Source organism: Gopherus evgoodei, chromosome 7 (assembly GCF_007399415.2).
Source record: "Gopherus evgoodei ecotype Sinaloan lineage chromosome 7, rGopEvg1_v1.p, whole genome shotgun sequence".
NCBI lineage: Eukaryota > Metazoa > Chordata > Testudines > Testudinidae > Gopherus > Gopherus evgoodei.
In genome coordinates, this window is record NC_044328.1 from 130,625,074 (window position 1) to 130,641,073 (window position 16,000).

General features: G+C 63.5%; 2 protein-coding genes across 3 annotated transcripts; one reads left to right on the forward strand and one right to left on the reverse strand.

The window, feature by feature from the left end:
- Positions 1–3,690: 3,690 nt before the first annotated feature.
- Positions 3,691–6,934, reverse strand: JAGN1 (jagunal homolog 1). The gene is made up of 3 exons (XM_030569771.1): positions 6,848–6,934; positions 5,123–5,230; positions 3,691–4,574 (listed from the first exon to the last, which is right to left on the reverse strand). The coding sequence occupies exons 2-3, from the start codon at positions 5,209–5,211 to the stop codon at positions 4,112–4,114; spliced, it is 552 nt and encodes a 183-aa protein (XP_030425631.1). The 5' UTR covers positions 5,212–5,230; positions 6,848–6,934; the 3' UTR covers positions 3,691–4,111.
- Positions 6,935–10,303: 3,369 nt separating this feature from the next.
- On the forward strand, positions 10,304–15,945 carry RPUSD3 (RNA pseudouridine synthase D3). 2 transcript variants are annotated; one of them, XM_030569768.1, is made up of 9 exons: positions 10,304–10,389; positions 11,188–11,306; positions 11,492–11,536; positions 11,744–11,840; positions 12,142–12,249; positions 12,443–12,527; positions 12,678–12,804; positions 13,009–13,148; positions 13,967–15,945. In XM_030569768.1, exons 1-9 carry the CDS (start codon positions 10,328–10,330, stop codon positions 14,147–14,149), a joined length of 966 nt encoding a protein of 321 aa, XP_030425628.1. In that variant the 5' UTR covers positions 10,304–10,327; the 3' UTR covers positions 14,150–15,945. The 2 variants fall into 2 exon arrangements, with proteins under 2 accessions (XP_030425628.1, XP_030425629.1); XM_030569769.1 differs by lacking the exon at positions 11,492–11,536.
- The last annotated feature ends 55 nt before the right edge of the window (positions 15,946–16,000 follow it).

The following is a 16,000-nucleotide window of genomic DNA, read 5'->3' on the forward strand; positions in this document are numbered from 1 at the left end:
GTGCAGGGCGCTGCCCCCCCGAAAGCTCCTTGTCTTCCTACTGCCCCCCACCGCAGGCGCTGCCCCCCCAGAAAGCTACTTGTCTCCCTACTGCCCCCCCGAAAGCTTCCTGTCGCCCCACTGCCTCCCCCGCAGGCGCTGCCCCCCAGAAAGCTACTTGTCTCCCTACTGCCCCCCCGAAAGCTTCCTGTCGCCCCACTGCCTCCCCCGCAGGCGCTGACCCCGCAAGTTCCCTGTCTCCCCACTGCCCCCTCCCGCCGCAGGCGCTGCCCCCCCGCAAGCTCCCTGTCTCCCCGCTGCCCCCCCCCGCAAGCTGCCTGTCTCCCCCCTGCCCCCGCCGCAGGGTAATGGGAACACGGCGGTTGACCTGGTTTCTTTCACGCTTCCTGTGAGACTGCAGCAGCCTGCACCGAACCCACGCAGCGGGCAGCACGTGCGGCGGCAGCCGGCTCCTCACGTGGCGGCTGGGCTCGGTCCGGGGCTGGGCTCCTGCTGGTGGCAGCCCAAGGCTCGGCAGCCCCGGCCACACATCTGGCAGAAGAGCCCGGTGTTTGAAAGCAACAGCCTAGCCCCCAGCATCACTGTGAGAGGTAATATTGGTATGAAGCCAGCGCGCCTCAGTTTCCCCTCTGCTGCCTTGTTGCAGGGAGGGGGCGGGCTGTGCGCTCGGGGGCAGGCTAGCAGACAGAGGGAGGGTGTCACCTCGCTGCCTGGACCTTAATCCCGCCATCAGTGGAGCATGAGGAAGGCAACGTGCAATCCAGCACCTAGCAACCACCACCCGAGGGCCCAGGACTCCCCGCATGGAGCCCAGCTCCCCAGCTGGGGAAGAGGAGGTTAAGCCCTGGCTGCAGGAAGCGGGCGCCCCTGGGGGGGTCCGGCAGAGGATCAGACAGACGGGAGGCAGAGTGGGAACCCAGGGGGTCTCTACAGCTTGGCTGGGCTCTGTGGGAACCGTCCTTTCTCTGGGCTCCCCCAGGGCTGCCTGCGCTAGGTTCAGGGGACTGATGAGCTGGGCTGGGCCCACGCTGCTTGTCTCTCTGCCAGCGCTAGCAGAGGGGGGCTGCTTCTTAGGGAGCTCTGAGTCTCTGCCCGGCTCTGTCTCAGGGGGACTCGCTGGGCAGAGCTTGTGGGCCAGAGCAGTGGGATGGAGCTGAGGCCTGAGCGGGACCCCTGGGGCTCTGGCCCACTGCAGGGGGCCCCCAGAGCCGGTCCCAAAGCCCATGGGTCTGCAAGAGGGGCACACAGCAACACACTGACAGGAAGGGACCCCTCCAAGGGTGGCATCAGACACAGGATCAGGTCCTGCCCCCAGGGCCACAAGCAGATGCCATGGCACCAAGACAGAACCATGCTCCATCCCCCACCCCTCCCACGCACAGCCCAAAGAACTGCCCCCTAAGGCAGGGTCACCCCAGCACCACAACTGCTATGTCCCTCCTCACCCAGGCCCTGGTGCCTCTTCTCTGGCCTGTCACTAGGGTGCAGCCTCAGATCAGGACCACCTTCCTCCCCAGGCCCCCGAGGCACTACCTCTAATGGCTGCTGAAACAGGCTGTCCCTCGCCCCAGCGACTGGGAGCACAGGCAGAGTCCATAGCAATGGGGCAGGAACAGGCAGCCTTGGGCTGGGCACCCACGCCGTTAGCTTCTCTGGCTGTATCACTGAGGCTAATGGCAGGTGCAGACGCAGTGGTACAAGCAGGCCTCTCTCTTCAGGGCGAACCGGCCTGTGTCCAACAGCCTGCCCTGCAGCCACCCCACCAGGCCAGGGCCCAACACAGCATCTGAGAGGCTGGCCAGGGCCCAGGCATGGGGACAGGAGCCACCTGTAGCCATGGCTGGCTTTCAGGAGGGGCAAGAGGCTCATCTCTCAGAGGTCATACGTGGGGGCCGGGAGGGCAAAGCCACTTTGGGGGGCAGGGCAGATCAGCAGGGGTCTAGACACTGCCATCCCCAGGGTTTCTGGGGACCCGACAGCAGGACAGACTCGGGGGGGGCGGGGGGGAGCTAAGGGACACAAAGCAACCCAGGGCAGTGAGGCTATCTGCCCTTCCCCCACCCCCGGCAGACAGTGCTGGAGGCTGCATGCTCAGCGAGGTGGCTCTTTATTTCATCCGTTCTGGGCACTCCTGGGAGAAGCAGCTTGTGCCAGTGCTGGGGGCGAGGGCAGCAGCCCAGCCCCTCTCACAGCAAGGGGCACCCGCCCGACCCCCCTCGGCCCCAGCCCAGCCCCTCTCCCAGCAAGTGGCACCCACCTGACCCCCCTCGGCCCCAGCCCAGCCCGACCCCCCTTGGCCCCAGCACAGCCCCTCTCACAGCAACTGGCCCCAGCCCAGCCCCTCTCCCAGCAACTGGCACCCGCCTGACCCCCCTTGGCCCCAGCCCAGCCCGACCCCCCTCGGCCCCAGCCCAGCCCCTCTCACAGCAAGGGGCACCCGCCCGACCCCCCTCGGCCCCAGCCCAGCCCCTCTCCCAGCAAGTGGCACCCACCTGACCCCCCTCGGCCCCAGCCCAGCCCGACCCCCCTTGGCCCCAGCACTGCCCCTCTCACAGCAACTGGCCCCAGCACTGCCCCTCTCACAGCAAGTGGCACCAGCCCAATCCCCCTCAGCCCCAGCCCGACCCCCCTCGGCCCCAGCCCAGCCCGACCCCCCTTGGCCCCAGCACTGCCCCTCTCACAGCAACTGGCCCCAGCACTGCCCCTCTCACAGCAACTGGCCCCAGCACTGCCCCTCTCACAGCAAGTGGCACCAGCCCAATCCCCCTCGGCCCCAGCCCGACCCCCCTCGGCCCCAGCACTGCCCCTCTCACAGCAAGTGGCACCCACCTGACCCCCCTCGGCCCCAGCCCAGCCCGACCCCCCTTGGCCCCAGCACTGCCCCTCTCACAGCAACTGGCCCCAGCCCGACCCCCCTCGGCCCCAGCACTGCCCCTCTCGCAGCAAGTGGCACCCGCCTGACCCCCCTCGGCCCCAGCCCAGCCCCTCTCGCAGCAAGCGGCACCAGCCCGACCCCCCTCGGCCCCAACCCAGCCCGACCCCCCTTGGCCCCAGCACTGCCCCTCTCCCAGCAAGGGGCACCCGCCTGACCCCCCTCGGCCCCAGCCCAGCCCCTCTCCCAGCAAGCGGCACCAGCCCGACCCCCCACGGCCCCAGCCCGACCCCCCTCGGCCCCAGCACTGCCCCTCTCGCAGCAACTGGCCCCAGCCCAGCCCCTCTCACAGCAACTGGCCCCAGCCCAGCCCCTCTCACAGCAACTGGCCCCAGCCCAGCCCCTCTCACAGCAAGTGGCACCAGCCCAACCCCCCTCGGCCCCAGCCCGACCCCCCTCGGCCCCAGCACTGCCCCTCTCGCAGCAAGCGGCACCAGCCCGACCCCCCTCGGCCCCAGCCCAGCCCCTCTCACAGCAAGTGGCACCCGCCTGACCCCCCTCGGCCCCAGCCCAGCCCCTCTCACAGCAAGCGGCACGGGGGGCTGGGAGGCACCTGGCCTGAGATCACGGACTCTCTGGTGACCTGGAGCCAGGCGGAGGCATGGAATTCACCCAGCTGCAGGGGAAGGAAAGGTCCTGTCTGCCTCCAAGGCAATCTGGGCAGGACACTGGTGCAGACTGGGCCTCAGACACAGACATTGGCCCAGCACTGCACAAGCTACTGTGGGAGTGGGCAGCACCACGCCAACCACTGTCTGCAGCCCTGGGGCTGTGCCATGTTGTCAGACCTCAGCGCAGAGGCACTGGGGTCAGGGCACGTTTCTGCTCCATGAAATGGGGAGATTAGTAAGGGCTGGTGGCTGCCCCCAGGCCGCTCTCATCATGCACGCCCCTCTCATCCCAGCCAACCAGAGCCACGCGCTGCCAGGGGACTTCTGGTGAGGGTACCCTGGTGGTATCAGAAGCTGCCCTCCTACCCAGCCCTGGCCCACCAGCCACTGAAGAACATTCAGTCGCTGCCAGCCAGGGCTAGGGTTGGAGGAACCTTGAGCACACTCCGGCTGGGTGCCTGCCAGGGCAGCCCAGCCTACAGGGAGCTTTCAGTGTTTAGCAGCAGAGCTGCCCAAAAATGGGGACCCCACCGTGGTGCCATCCAACCCCCCCACCCCCAGTCCCTCTTCATTTCTTCTTCTTCTCCTGCGTGCTGGTGAACCAGGAGTCCAGGAGCTTCTTGCTGTAGTACAGCTGCCAGCCATGCACCTGCACCGCCACCACCACCAGCAGGTACATGACGGAGACGGCGGAAAAGCCGAAGATGAAGCGGTAGGCCTTGCCGTGGCGGTAGAGCTGCTGCGCCATGGGGAACATCTCCATGCTGCCGTAGATTAGGGGTGCCACCGAGAACAGGCCTGTGCTGATCATGGACAGCACCAGGTAGCTGATGTTGTTGCGAGGGAAGGACATGAGGCCGAAGAGAGAAGGGATGATGCTGAGCAGGTAGGGGTACTCCCACTGGTAGGGCATAGCCACCTGGTCATGGGGCAGCAGCTTCAGGTGACCCACACACATCTGAGCCAGGAGCAGCAGCCAGATGGCCATCTGCATGTAGATCAGCTTTTTTATCTCGGACTTCAGGGCCACACTGCGGAGAGGGAGAAAGCCAGGCTCAGGGTAGCACTTCAGTGGGCTCCCTAGCTTTGCCTAAGCAGGAGGGACTCTGAGGCAGCAGAGATCTGTGGGCAGAGCCTGAAGCCTGCCTGAACCCAGGACCCCAACAGAGCGAGGCTGCCCCTGCCAGCCAAAGCCACAAGCAGCTGACGGGGCAGGGCACCAGCCTGCAATGCTCACCCTGGTGGGAACCGCTCGTGATCCAGAGCTGATGTGCACAGCCCCTTTGCCTTTTCCGTGGGCTGGGCGAGGAGGAGGCTGCACTGCAGCGTAACAGACCTGCCCTGGACACCCCCACCCTGCCCTGGCTTGGACCTTCAGGCCCTCAGACAGGTGCAGCGACGCTTGAATCCCAGCACACAGTGCCCTGGGGACAGACGTACTCCAGGGAATGCCCAGCCATTCACGGACGCCAGCTCATCCAGCTGGGCGGCTCTGCATCCTGCCCCAGCTCACTGGGCAGGGACCTGGAATGGGGCCCGGAGGTTCCACGGGCTCAGCCCAGCCTGCACTTAGACCTACCTCATCTGGTAATGGGAGGCCACCCTCTCGCGATGCTGGTAGTCACTGCCATCAGTGCCCTCAGCCCGGGGGCCCACACGGGAAGCCATGGTGCTAGGAGCCCGAGCCCTGCCAGAGAGACGGGCAGGGTGAGCTAGCGGGACATGCTGCCGTTCGGGGTATGGACACCAGTACCCACAGGAGCTCTGCGCCCCAGATCACCCTGTGGGAACATGGCAGAAATCCCAGGGAGGCCCAGCCGGGCACCACTGGTGAAAGCACATGGGATTACACGGATCATGTGACTGCGGGCAGCCACCCAGCCATAGCTGGGGATCCCCTCCCCCAGCCAACCCCCCCCACACACACCCCGTAGCTGGGGATCCCCTCCCCCAGCCGACTCCCCCCCCACACACCCCGTAGCTGGGGATCCCCTCCCCCAGCCGACTCCCCCCCCACACACACCCCGTAGCTGGGGATCCCCTCCCCCAGCCGAATCCCCCCCCACACACACCCCGTAGCTGGGGATCCCCTCCCCCAGCCGACTCCCCCCCCCACACACCCCGTAGCTGGGGATCCCCTCCCCCAGCCGACTCCCCCCCACACCCCGTAGCTGGGGATCCCCTCCCCCAGCCAACCCCCACACACACACCCCGTAGCTGGGGATCCCCTCCCCCAGCCGACTCCCCCCCACACACCCCGTAGCTGGGGATCCCCTCCCCCAGCCGACTCCCCCCACACACACCCCGTAGCTGGGGATCCCCTCCCCCAGCCAACCCCCCCCACCCCATAGCCGGGGATCCCCTCCCCCAGCCGACTCCCCCCCACACACCCCGTAGCCGGGGATCCCCTCCCCCAGCCGACTCCCCCCCCCCACACCCCGTAGCCGGGGATCCCCTCCCCCAGCCGACTCCCCCCCACACACGCCCCGTAGCCGGGGATCCCCTCCCCCAGCCGACTCCCCCCCCCACACACACGCCCCGTAGCCGGGGATCCCCTCCCCCAGCCGACTCCCCCCCACACACCCCGTAGCCGGGGATCCCCTCCCCCAGCCGACTCCCCCCCCCACACCCCGTAGCCGGGGATCCCCTCCCCCAGCCGACTCCCCCCCCACACGCCCCGTAGCTGGGGATCCCCTCCCCCAGCCGACTCCCCCCCACACACACCCCGTAGCTGGGGATCCCCTCCCCCAGCCGACTCCCCCCCCACACACCCCGTAGCTGGGGATCCCCTCCCCCAGCCGACTCCCCCACACACACCCCGTAGCTGGGGATCCCCTCCCCCAGCCAACCCCCCCCCACACACCCCGTAGCTGGGGATCCCCTCCCCCAGCCGACTCCCCCCCACACACACCCCGTAGCTGGGGAACCCCTCCCCCAGCCAACCCCCCCCACACCCCATAGCCGGGGATCCCCTCCCCCAGCCAACCCCCCCACACACACCCCGTAGCTGGGGAACCCCTCCCCCAGCCAACCCCCCCCACCCCATAGCCGGGGATCCCCTCCCCTAGCCGACTCCCCCCCACACACCCCGTAGCCGGGGATCCCCTCCCCCAGCCGACTCCCCCCCCACACACCCCGTAGCCGGGGATCCCCTCCCCCAGCCGACTCCCCCCCACACACGCCCCGTAGCCGGGGATCCCCTCCCCCAGCCGACTCCCCCCCCCCACCCCGTAGCCGGGGATCCCCTCCCCCCCGGATCCCCCCCCAGCCGCTCAGCTCCCCAACCCCCATCCCGCTCTCCCACCTGCCACGGACGGAGCCGACGTGCCTAGGACACTCTGTCTCTCTCTATGGTCTCGCAGGGCCCTTCTTGCCCGCAGGAGGCCAACTCTATGGTTACCTGCTGGCGGGCTTCTCTCTGCCGCGGGAGGTCCGGATCTATGGTTCTGCCTCCGGCCCAGGACGCAGCAGGGGAGGAGCGAGGGGCGTGTCCGCCGCCCAAGGGGAGGGGCGAGGGGCGTGTCTTCCGCCCAGGGGGGGAGGAGCGGGGGGCGTGTCCGCCGCCCAGGGGGAGGGGCGAGGGGCGTGTCCCTGCCCAGGGGAGCTGTGCCCTGCGGTGCAGGTGTGCCCCGCACACTGGCCGGCTGGGCTGTGCTGTGCTGTGCCGTCCCCTCCACTGCCGCCACGCGCACTCAGGACTTGTGCACAGCGCACAGCTGTAGGGACACGGCAGTGTCACTAACACTCAGCGTGTGTAAACGCACTTTGGCCGTACTTTGTTGGCACTTTTGCAGACAAAATACTTCCACCACCAGGAGTGGCATTAACTTTGTCAGCAGGAGAGCGCCCCGCTGACATAGCTGCATTCACACTGCCACTTGCATTGGCAAAACTTTTGTTTTATGCGGGGGGGGGGTGCTTCACAACTTTGCAGAGAGAGAAAATGGGTGCTCTACCGCCTTAGCTAACAGCCACTTGCCTTTTACCTCATGCACTAGAGCAGGGGTAGGCAACCTATGGCACGGGTGTCAAAGGCAGCACACAAGCCGATTTTCAGTGGCACTCACACTGCCCGGGTCCTGGCCACTGGTCTGGGAGTGCTGCATTTTACTTTAATTTTAAATTAAGTTTAAATTAATTTTAAATTAAGTTTCTTAGTTTAGTTATATATTATAGACTTATAGAAAAAGGCCTTCTAAAGACACTAAAATGTATGACTGGCACGCCATACCTTAAATTAAAGTGAATAAATGAAGACTCTAGACCTAGACAAATTAGAGGACCGGGCCAAAAGAAACCTGATGAGGTTCAACAAGGACAAGTGCAGAGTCCTCCGCTTAGGACAGAAGAATCCCATTCACTGTTACAGACTAGGGACTGAATGGTTAGGAAGCAGTTCTGCAGAAAAGGACCCAGGGGTTACAGTGGATGAGAAGCTGGATATGAGTCAGCAGTGTGCCCTTGTTGCCAAGACGGCTAAGGGCATTTTGGGCTGTATTAGTAGGGGCATTGCCAAGAGATCAAGGGACATGATCATTGCCCTCTATTCGACATTGGTGAAAGCCTCATCCGGATACTGTGCGCAGTTTGGAGCCCCACACTACAAGAAGGATGTGGAAAAATTTGAAAGAGTCCAGTGGAGGGCAACAAAAATGCTTAGGGGGCTGGAGCACATGACTTATGAGGAGAGGCTGAGGGCACTGGGACTGTTTAGTCTGCAGAAGAGAAGGATGAGGGGGGATTTGATAGCTGCTTTCAACTGCCTGAAAGGAGGTTCCAAAGAGGATGGATCTAGACTGTTCTCAGTGGTAGCAGATGACAGAATAAGGAGCAATGGTCTCAAGTTGCAGTGGGGGAGATTTAGGTTGGATATTAGGAAACACTTTTTCACTAGGAGGGTGGTGAAGCACTGGAATGGGTTCCCTAGGGAGGTGGAGGTTTTTAAGGTCAGGCTTGACAAAGCCTTGGCTGGGATGATTTAGTTGGGAATTGGTCCTGCTTTGAGCAGGCGGTTGGACTAGATACCTCCTGAGGTCCCTTCCAACCCTGACAGTCTATGTTTCTACTCAGCACAGCACTGCTGAAAGGTTGCTGACCCCTGGACTAGAGGCTCATGCACTAAACTCCAGAGGTGCCAGGATCAATCCCGGCCGACAACGGCAGGGGTCTGTCGGTGTTACATGTGCTCTTTGGAGATGCTGAGAAAGGCTGAGCTGGGCTAAGGGGTCTCCTCCCATCAGTTGAAAGGCTGCACTCAAAGAGTAAAAAGAACGAGGAGTCCTTGTGGCACCTTAGAGACTAACAAATTTATTTGGGCAAAAGCCCACTTCATCAGATGCATGCAGTGGAAAATACAGTAGGAAGATATATAGATATATATACACACAAAGAGAACATGAAAAAATGGGTGTTCCCATAGCAACTCTAATGAGACTAATCGAAAAGATGGGCTATTAGCAGGAGAAAAAAACTTTTGCAGTGATAATCAGGATGGCCTATTTCCAAAAGTTTACAAGAAGGTGTGAGTAACAGTAGGGGGAACATTAGCATGGGGAAATAGTTTAGTTTGTCTAATGACCAATCCAGTCCCAGTCTTTATTCAATCCTAATTTAATGGTGTCCATTTTGCAAATTAATTTTGCCAGCAATGTCCCTCTGCTATGTACATTGGCCAAACCAGACAGTCTCTACGCAAAAGAATAAACGGACACAAATCAGACGTCAGGAATGATGACATTAAAAAAACAGTCAGAGATATTTCTACCTCCCTGGTCACTCGATTACACACCTAAAAGTCTCAATTATTCAACAAAAAAAATTTCAGAAAACAGACTCCAACAAGAAACTGCAGAACTGGAATTAATTTGCAAAATAGACACCATTAAATTAGGCTTGAACAAAGAGTGGTTCTGGATGAGTCATTAGACAAACTAAACTATTTCCCCATGCTAATGTTCCCCTTACTGTTACTCACACCTTCTTGTCAACTGCTGGAAATGGGCCATCCTGATTATCACGGCAAAAGTTTTTTTTCTCCTGCTAATAATAGCTCACCTTATTCAATTAGTCTCATTAGAGTTGGTATGGCAACATCCATTTTTTCATGTCCTCTGTATATATATTTTCCTAATGTATTTTGCACTCCATGCATCTGATGAAGTGGACTGTAGCCCTCAAAAGCTTATGCGCCAATAAATTTCTTAGTGTCTAAGGTGCCACAAGGACGCCTGTTCTTTTTGCTGACAGAGACTAACACAGCTACCCCTCGGGAAGCAAAGAGTCGTTATCAGTGGATCACTATGACAGCAGGAGGCCAAATTTAGCTGGCTTCCAGCAGGGTCAGGCCTGGGTCCAGCACTAGCCAGTATTTTCATTAATGACTAGGATAAGGGAGCGCAGATGCACCTATAAAATCTGCAGGTGACACCCAGCTGGGAGGGGTTGCAAGCACTTCAGCGTGCAGGATGAGGACTCCCAGTGGCCCTGGGAAATGGAGAATTGTCTGAGCCCCACACGCTGCGGGGCACGGCACTTCACGAGCAAGGAGAAGCCAAAGGCAGGACTAGAGGGGGGCCGGGGCACCCCCGCTCCCGCGCCTCTGCGCACGAGGCTCGCTACCCTCCACGGGCCCCTCTGCCCCAGCCCGCGGGAGCGAGCCCTCGGCGGGCGATTGATCGCGCCTAGTCGCCGGCGAGGGGGCGGGGCCGAGCTGTTCAGGCACTTCCGGCTCCCCAGCGCCTGCCCTCGGCCCCGCCCCTTCCGGCTGGCCGCGCGCAGGCGCTAAATGGCGGCGCCCCGAGCGGTGACCCGGCTGCTGCCCCGCGCGGGGGGGAGACCCCGGGCCTGGTGAGGGGGGACGGGGGGGCTGTCCGGGGGGGGCTGTGCGAGGCTGTCCGGGGAGGGGGGCTGTGGGGGGGCTGTGAGGGGGAGGGGGCTGCTTGGGGGGCTGTGCGGGGCTGTGAGGGGGAGGGGGCTGCTTGGGGGGCTGTGCGAGGGGCTGTTCGGGGGGGGCCGTTCGAGGGGCTGTGGGGAGCTGTGCGGGGAGGGGGGCTGTGCGGGGGGCCGTTCGAGGGGCTGTGGGGGGCTGTGGGGGGAGGGGGGCTGTGCGGGGGGCCGTTCGAGGGGCTGTGGGGGGCTGTGCGGGGAGGGGGGCTGTGCGGGGGGCCGTTCGAGGGGCTGTGGGGGGCTGTGCGGGGAGGGGGGCTGTGGGGGGGGCCGTTCGAGGGGCTGTGGGGGGCTGTGCGGGGAGGGGGGCTGTGGGGGGCTGTGCGGGGAGGGGGGCTGTGCGGGGGGGCCGTTCGAGGGGCTGTGGGGGGCTGTTTGGGGGGAGGGGGGGCTGTGGGGGGCTGTTTGGGGGGAGGGGGCCGTTCGAGGGGCTGTGGGGGGAGGGGGGCTGTTCGGGGGGGGCCGTTCGAGGGGCTGTGGGGGGCTGTGCGGGGAGGGGGGCTGTGCGGGGGGCCGTTCGAGGGGCTGTGGGGGGCTGTGCGGGGAGGGGGGCTGTGGGGGGCTGTGCGGGGAGGGGGGCTGTGCTGCAGCGGCCCCCGGGAGGGGCCCGGGGGTGTTGCTAGGACTAGACACGGTCCCGTCTCCACCTCAGCAGGCCTGGCTCAGGTCCCAGCTCCCCTCACTCTTTCCTTCCCCCAGGTACCAGCAGCCCCTGAGGCCGGGGGGCCCGGGCAGAGGCAGCATCCTGGGGCCAGCCGGAGGGTGGAGCCAGCAGGAGGCGCTGGGGCTGCTGGAGGCAGCGGTTCTGTATCGGGCAGGTACGGGGGCAGCGGGGAGACCCTGCTGTGCAGGGAGATGGGGCTGCTGAGGCCTGGGTGGGAGGGCGCTGGCCGCTCAGCGGGTGCCTGGGTCTCTGGGCTGGCGTTAGCCCAAAAAGAGGGGGTTTGGGATGCCGGGGAGGACTGCTCGGCCTTCCCTGACCTAGCCTGTTCCCTTGTTTCAGGGCCACTGGTGGCCATCAGCAAGCCCCCGGGCCTGGCTGTGACAGGTGAGTGCTTGGGGTTCACTCCTCCCATGTGCTGGGCCTTGCTTGTCCCTCTGCTCCTGGCCTGACGGGGAACTGGGGGTGCAGGGGATGTTCCCATGGCTACCCACAGCCCCAGGAGCAGGAGGAGTGACACTTGGCAGTCAGGGGGGTGTCGGGCTGGCTCTGCATGCTCATGGCTCGTTCCCTGTGCCCCCCTTTCTGTCCCAGGCAGTCCAGGGCAGCTGAGTTTGGTTTCACTGCTCCCAGATCTGAGCCAGAGGCTGAGTCTCCCTCCTGAGCTCCACGTGGTCAAAGCAGCTGGAAAGTAAGTGACTGGGGAAGGGCTAGGGATCGGCTCCCCAGGGAGAGGAGGGGGTGCTTGGTCACTAGTTGCTGGGGCAGGCCAGGAGAGGGAGGGAAGGAGGCTGGTTGGTTGGGGGGAATGGGAGGGCACGGGCCTGGTTGGTGTGGGTAGGGGAGGGAAGGCCGCTGGGGGAGAGGGAGGGGCCCTGGGGGGGTGGGGAGGGTGCTGGGGAGCAGGGCGCTGCCTCTCCATAGCTCACTGCTGTGTTCCCATCTCTGGTGCTGTCTGTGCCTTGGGACTGAATCTGACGCCTCTCTTCCAGAGATGGCTCTGGTCTTGTGCTTCTCTCCGGCTGCCCTGGCACCACGCAGCAGCTCCATGCATTCTTCACGCAGCTCCAGAGAGCAGGGCGCCCCCCTGCCACTTACCGGTGAGTGGGCTCCATTCTGCAGAGTGCTCTGTCCCCCTCCTGCAGTGGGGTGCCTGGCTGTGTGTCAGAGACTGCGCTGTCCTGCAGCCCTAGGGCGCTGACTTGTCCTGCTCATCTCCCGGTTTCTGCCCTGTGAGGCTGGGAGCCCAGAGAGTACAGCTGCCTTGTGACCCCCCTCTTTCCCTCCCCCCAGCGCTGTCACTGCCGGAGTCCCAGCTGCCGCGGAGGGGGAGATCCGCACAGGACTGAAGTTGGAGCAGGTTGGGGACCTGCAGCTGGTAAGGGAAAGGTTAAATCAGCTGTGTGTTCTGGAGGGCTGTGGAACTCTGTGGGGGCAGGGTGTGTCCTGGGGGCAAAGGGCTGCGGGGCCTGGCCAGTCCCTCCGGCTCCAGCCTCTCCCTGAGTGCATGACTCTGCTCTGGTTGCAGGTGGTGCCGGTGGCTGCCCCGTCCCGACGCAGTGTGGAGAGGAAGGAGGTGAAGCAAACCCTGACCCGCTACAAGGTGCTGGGCATGGCTCCGGGCTGTGGCCTGGTGCAGCTCCAGCCCATGACAGGTGGGGAATGGGCCCCGTGTTCAGCTCTTCCTGATAACCCTGCCCAGCGGGGCCCCAGATGGGGGTGGGGGGTGAGGGGCTGAACTGGGATGACTTCTGCCGTCCTTGTCAGGGAGGGGCTCTGGGCAGGAGGGGTTGAGGGTGCATTTGCTGCCCATGGATTGGGGGAGGTACCTGTATTAACCCCGGCTCTCCTTGCCACAGCCTTTCCTGGCCAGCTCCTGGTGCACCTGACGCTGCTGCTGTGTCCTGCGCTGGGTGACCACGTGTACTCTGCCCGTGTGGGCACAGTCCTGGGGGAGCCCTTCCTGCTGCCTGTGGGGAGTGCTCTGCCACGCACACAGGTACCGGGCTCTGCCCTGCCACGGGAACCGCTTTGCTGGCTGCGTGCTGCAATCCCAGGGCTTGGGTTGGCCTCGGGAAGCCAGTCATTGCTGAGCCCAGCATGCAGGGCAGTTTGCCTGGTCTTCTGTGGAGGGGGCCAGGGCTGGGATAGCAGGGGCTGTGGGTCAGGAATGAGGGGGATCTCGGAGTGAGTGACCGTAGCACTTGCCAGACTGGCTGAGACCCAGGGGTCCCCTGGCCCAGCGTCCAGACCAGATGCTGCAGAGGAAGGGGTACGACCTGCCTCACACTACGCCTCCTCCTGGTGTCTGGGAGCTGGTTGAATATCCTGTCTTTGCTGCCTACCATCCAGTCCTTCTCCATGTCTTCAGGGCCATCCTGTGGCTGAGAGTTCCACAGATGATTACGCATTGTGTGACTTTCCTTTTTGCAGTTTAGAATTTCACTGAGCGTCCCTGTGTCAGGAGCTGGGAGTGTCCAATCTCCCTGTCTTCCTTCCCCACCCTCCTCTTACTCACCTTAGTCCATGCTAGCAATCCCCGTCTTCAGTCGCTCTTCAGAGGAGGGTTTTCAGCCTCTGCATTGCTGTGTGGGATGGGCTGAGGATCCCACTTGGGCAGCCACTGATTGTACAAAGCAATGTCATCTCTCCTCCCTCTCCCCCCCTTGTGTGCTGCCGGCTGGCAGAGCTGGGGCCTGGGCCTGGGCCTGGCCGTTTCCTGAGTGCCACGTTCAGTCACCAGAGGGGATCCCTGCTGTACTGCACGGGGGTGCGACTCGAGGGCTCTTGGCTCCATTTCTCTCTCCCTTTCTGCAGGTCCTGGGTGAGCAGCTGCTCCGCAGGCTGTGCCTCACTCAGCAGCTGCTGCATCGCCTGCCACTGCATCTCCACCTGCACCAACTGCTCCTCCCGACAGCTGTTCTCACTGCGCCACCTCCGCCCTTCTTCCTCCAGACGCTCCGTCTGCTGGGACTCCCTGGGGGCCAGAGTGCGTCGTGACCGGGTGCCCCCTGGGGTGGCCCTGCTCAGCTGCCCCAGCTGGACCCACCCTGACCCAGAAGGCCACTGAAGCAAGAGGCAGGCCCAGCTCTGTGGCAGAGAGGCCATTTCCCAAGCGGGAAAGGAGCAGAACTCACCCCTGGGGCTGCTGCTAGCAGAGCTCTAGGTTGGGGTCTCTGCATCCCGCTGATGGGACTCTCCACAGGGATGGTCTCCGGGAAGGCTGGTGGCACTACTGGAATGCTGCCCCAGACTCCTCCCCCTCGGTGTGGGGGCGGGCAGGACAGCCCCCTGGTGCCCCACCTAGTGTCTGCACTGTGCTCCATGCCACCAGCAGCCTGGTTCTTGGGTTTAGCCACTCTGATCTTTACGTAGCCCAAACAGTGGCGCTCCCACGAGCTGATCCTTCTGCCTCTCGGGACCTTTTCTGCTCTTCCCCAGGCCCCCCACCCCCCCATTTCCCAGCCATGCCAAACTGTTGGTTTGGGGTCTTGTCTCATGGCCCCCTCTGGCTCTGTCAGCTGCACCTCTGCAAGGGCCTTTGGCCTCCCTGCCCCATCCCATGTCCCCGTGTCTCCTTGCTGAGGCTGCCTGTGTCAGGGGTGTTCAGTAGTGTTAGGGAGCGGGTCGGGTGCTCTCCCAGTGGCTGGGATCAGCAGGCCCTCACTGCTGCTCCCATCTGCAGTGTCATACCAAAGCAGTGTGTTCCCTGGTGCTAGTGGGGCTGGGGTTACAGGCAGCTGGCTGGGCAGAGGAGGGTTGCCGCCGCCTGGCAGGGGTGCTCCCTGCAGCTAGCCTAGGGGGCAGCCTATCTCCCACCGGCGCTCCATGTGGCGACAGCGCCTCACCCCACACCCTGGGAGGGGTGTCTCCAAGCAGCTTTAAAGCCCTGGGGGTGCTGGCACCATGCTCCTGGGTGAGCGGGGCTAGAGCCCTGAGGGGAGGGGCTGAAAGATCCAGGCCCCCCGCAGCCCAGCAGGCTTCCCAGGGGGAGATGGCAGCAGCGTGCATGTCCCAGGAGCCCTTGCACTGGCTGCCACTAGGAATAAGCTGTTGCAAGGAGCTGTGAGCAGTAGCCGTTAATTTCCCTCTGCTGGGTGTGAGGCTGTCCTGGGGGGTGCAGCAGTAACCCCTCCCCCTGCAGGTCTCACTGAACTGGGCCTGGAACCAGGCCCAGCTTGGAGCTGACCCCGCTGCCATGGCCTCTTCCTGGCCAGAGAGCGCAGAGCCCCCTGGGAGAGGCAACTTCTCTGGCTTGGGCCCTGCCTGTGAGTGTGACCTTCAGGGGCTTCTCCCAGGAGGGCAGGCCCCCTTGGACCATGTTCACGGCCCTGGAATCCTGCTGCTGGAGCCGTTAGAGCAGCGGGGCCAGCACAGACACCCTGTGATCGCGTGCGTTAGAACTAGGGTAACTTCTGTGTTTTAAATGTGTACGTGCCCCAGCTGCATCCGAACCATGGTGCTAAATCCTCCCAGCAAGGGCAAATGCAGGTGGGGGGCTCTGGCTTTCTGGTGTTTGCACTCCCAGTGTCCTCCTGGGGTGATTCGGGGAATCCTGTACACAGCAGGAAAGGGCTGGATCACTGGACCCCTCCATGTAGGTGGAGTTTGCCCCCTCCAGCCCAGGGGGAGGGGGCAGTGGTACCCCCAGGGTATGCGAAGGAGGGGCCTGGGCTGGGAGCCGGTGCTGGAGGTGGGGTTTTAGAAGTGCTGCAGAGCTCACAGGTAGGGCTGCCTGTTTTGGTTAGACGTATTCATCACATGACAGAATCTTTAATTAAAACTGTAATCCTGGAGACTGCAGGTCCATGCTTGAGGGTTGGGAACCCTGCTTCCAGAGCAGGGCCCAAG

Excerpts from the sequence above, each read along its gene's own strand:
- JAGN1 (XM_030569771.1), bottom strand. The coding sequence starts at position 5,211 with ATGGCTTCCCGTGTGGGCCCCCGGGCTGAGGGCACTGATGGCAGTGAC. Across the intron at positions 4,575-5,122 it reads GCCTCCCATTACCAGATGAG|TGTGGCCCTGAAGTCCGAGA; the intron begins GTAGGTCTAAGT and ends CCCTCTCCGCAG.
- RPUSD3 (XM_030569768.1), top strand. The coding sequence starts at position 10,328 with ATGGCGGCGCCCCGAGCGGTGACCCGGCTGCTGCCCCGCGCGGGGGGG. Across the intron at positions 10,390-11,187 it reads GGGGGGAGACCCCGGGCCTG|GTACCAGCAGCCCCTGAGGC; the intron begins GTGAGGGGGGAC and ends TCCTTCCCCCAG. Across the intron at positions 12,528-12,677 it reads AGGTTGGGGACCTGCAGCTG|GTGGTGCCGGTGGCTGCCCC; the intron begins GTAAGGGAAAGG and ends CTCTGGTTGCAG.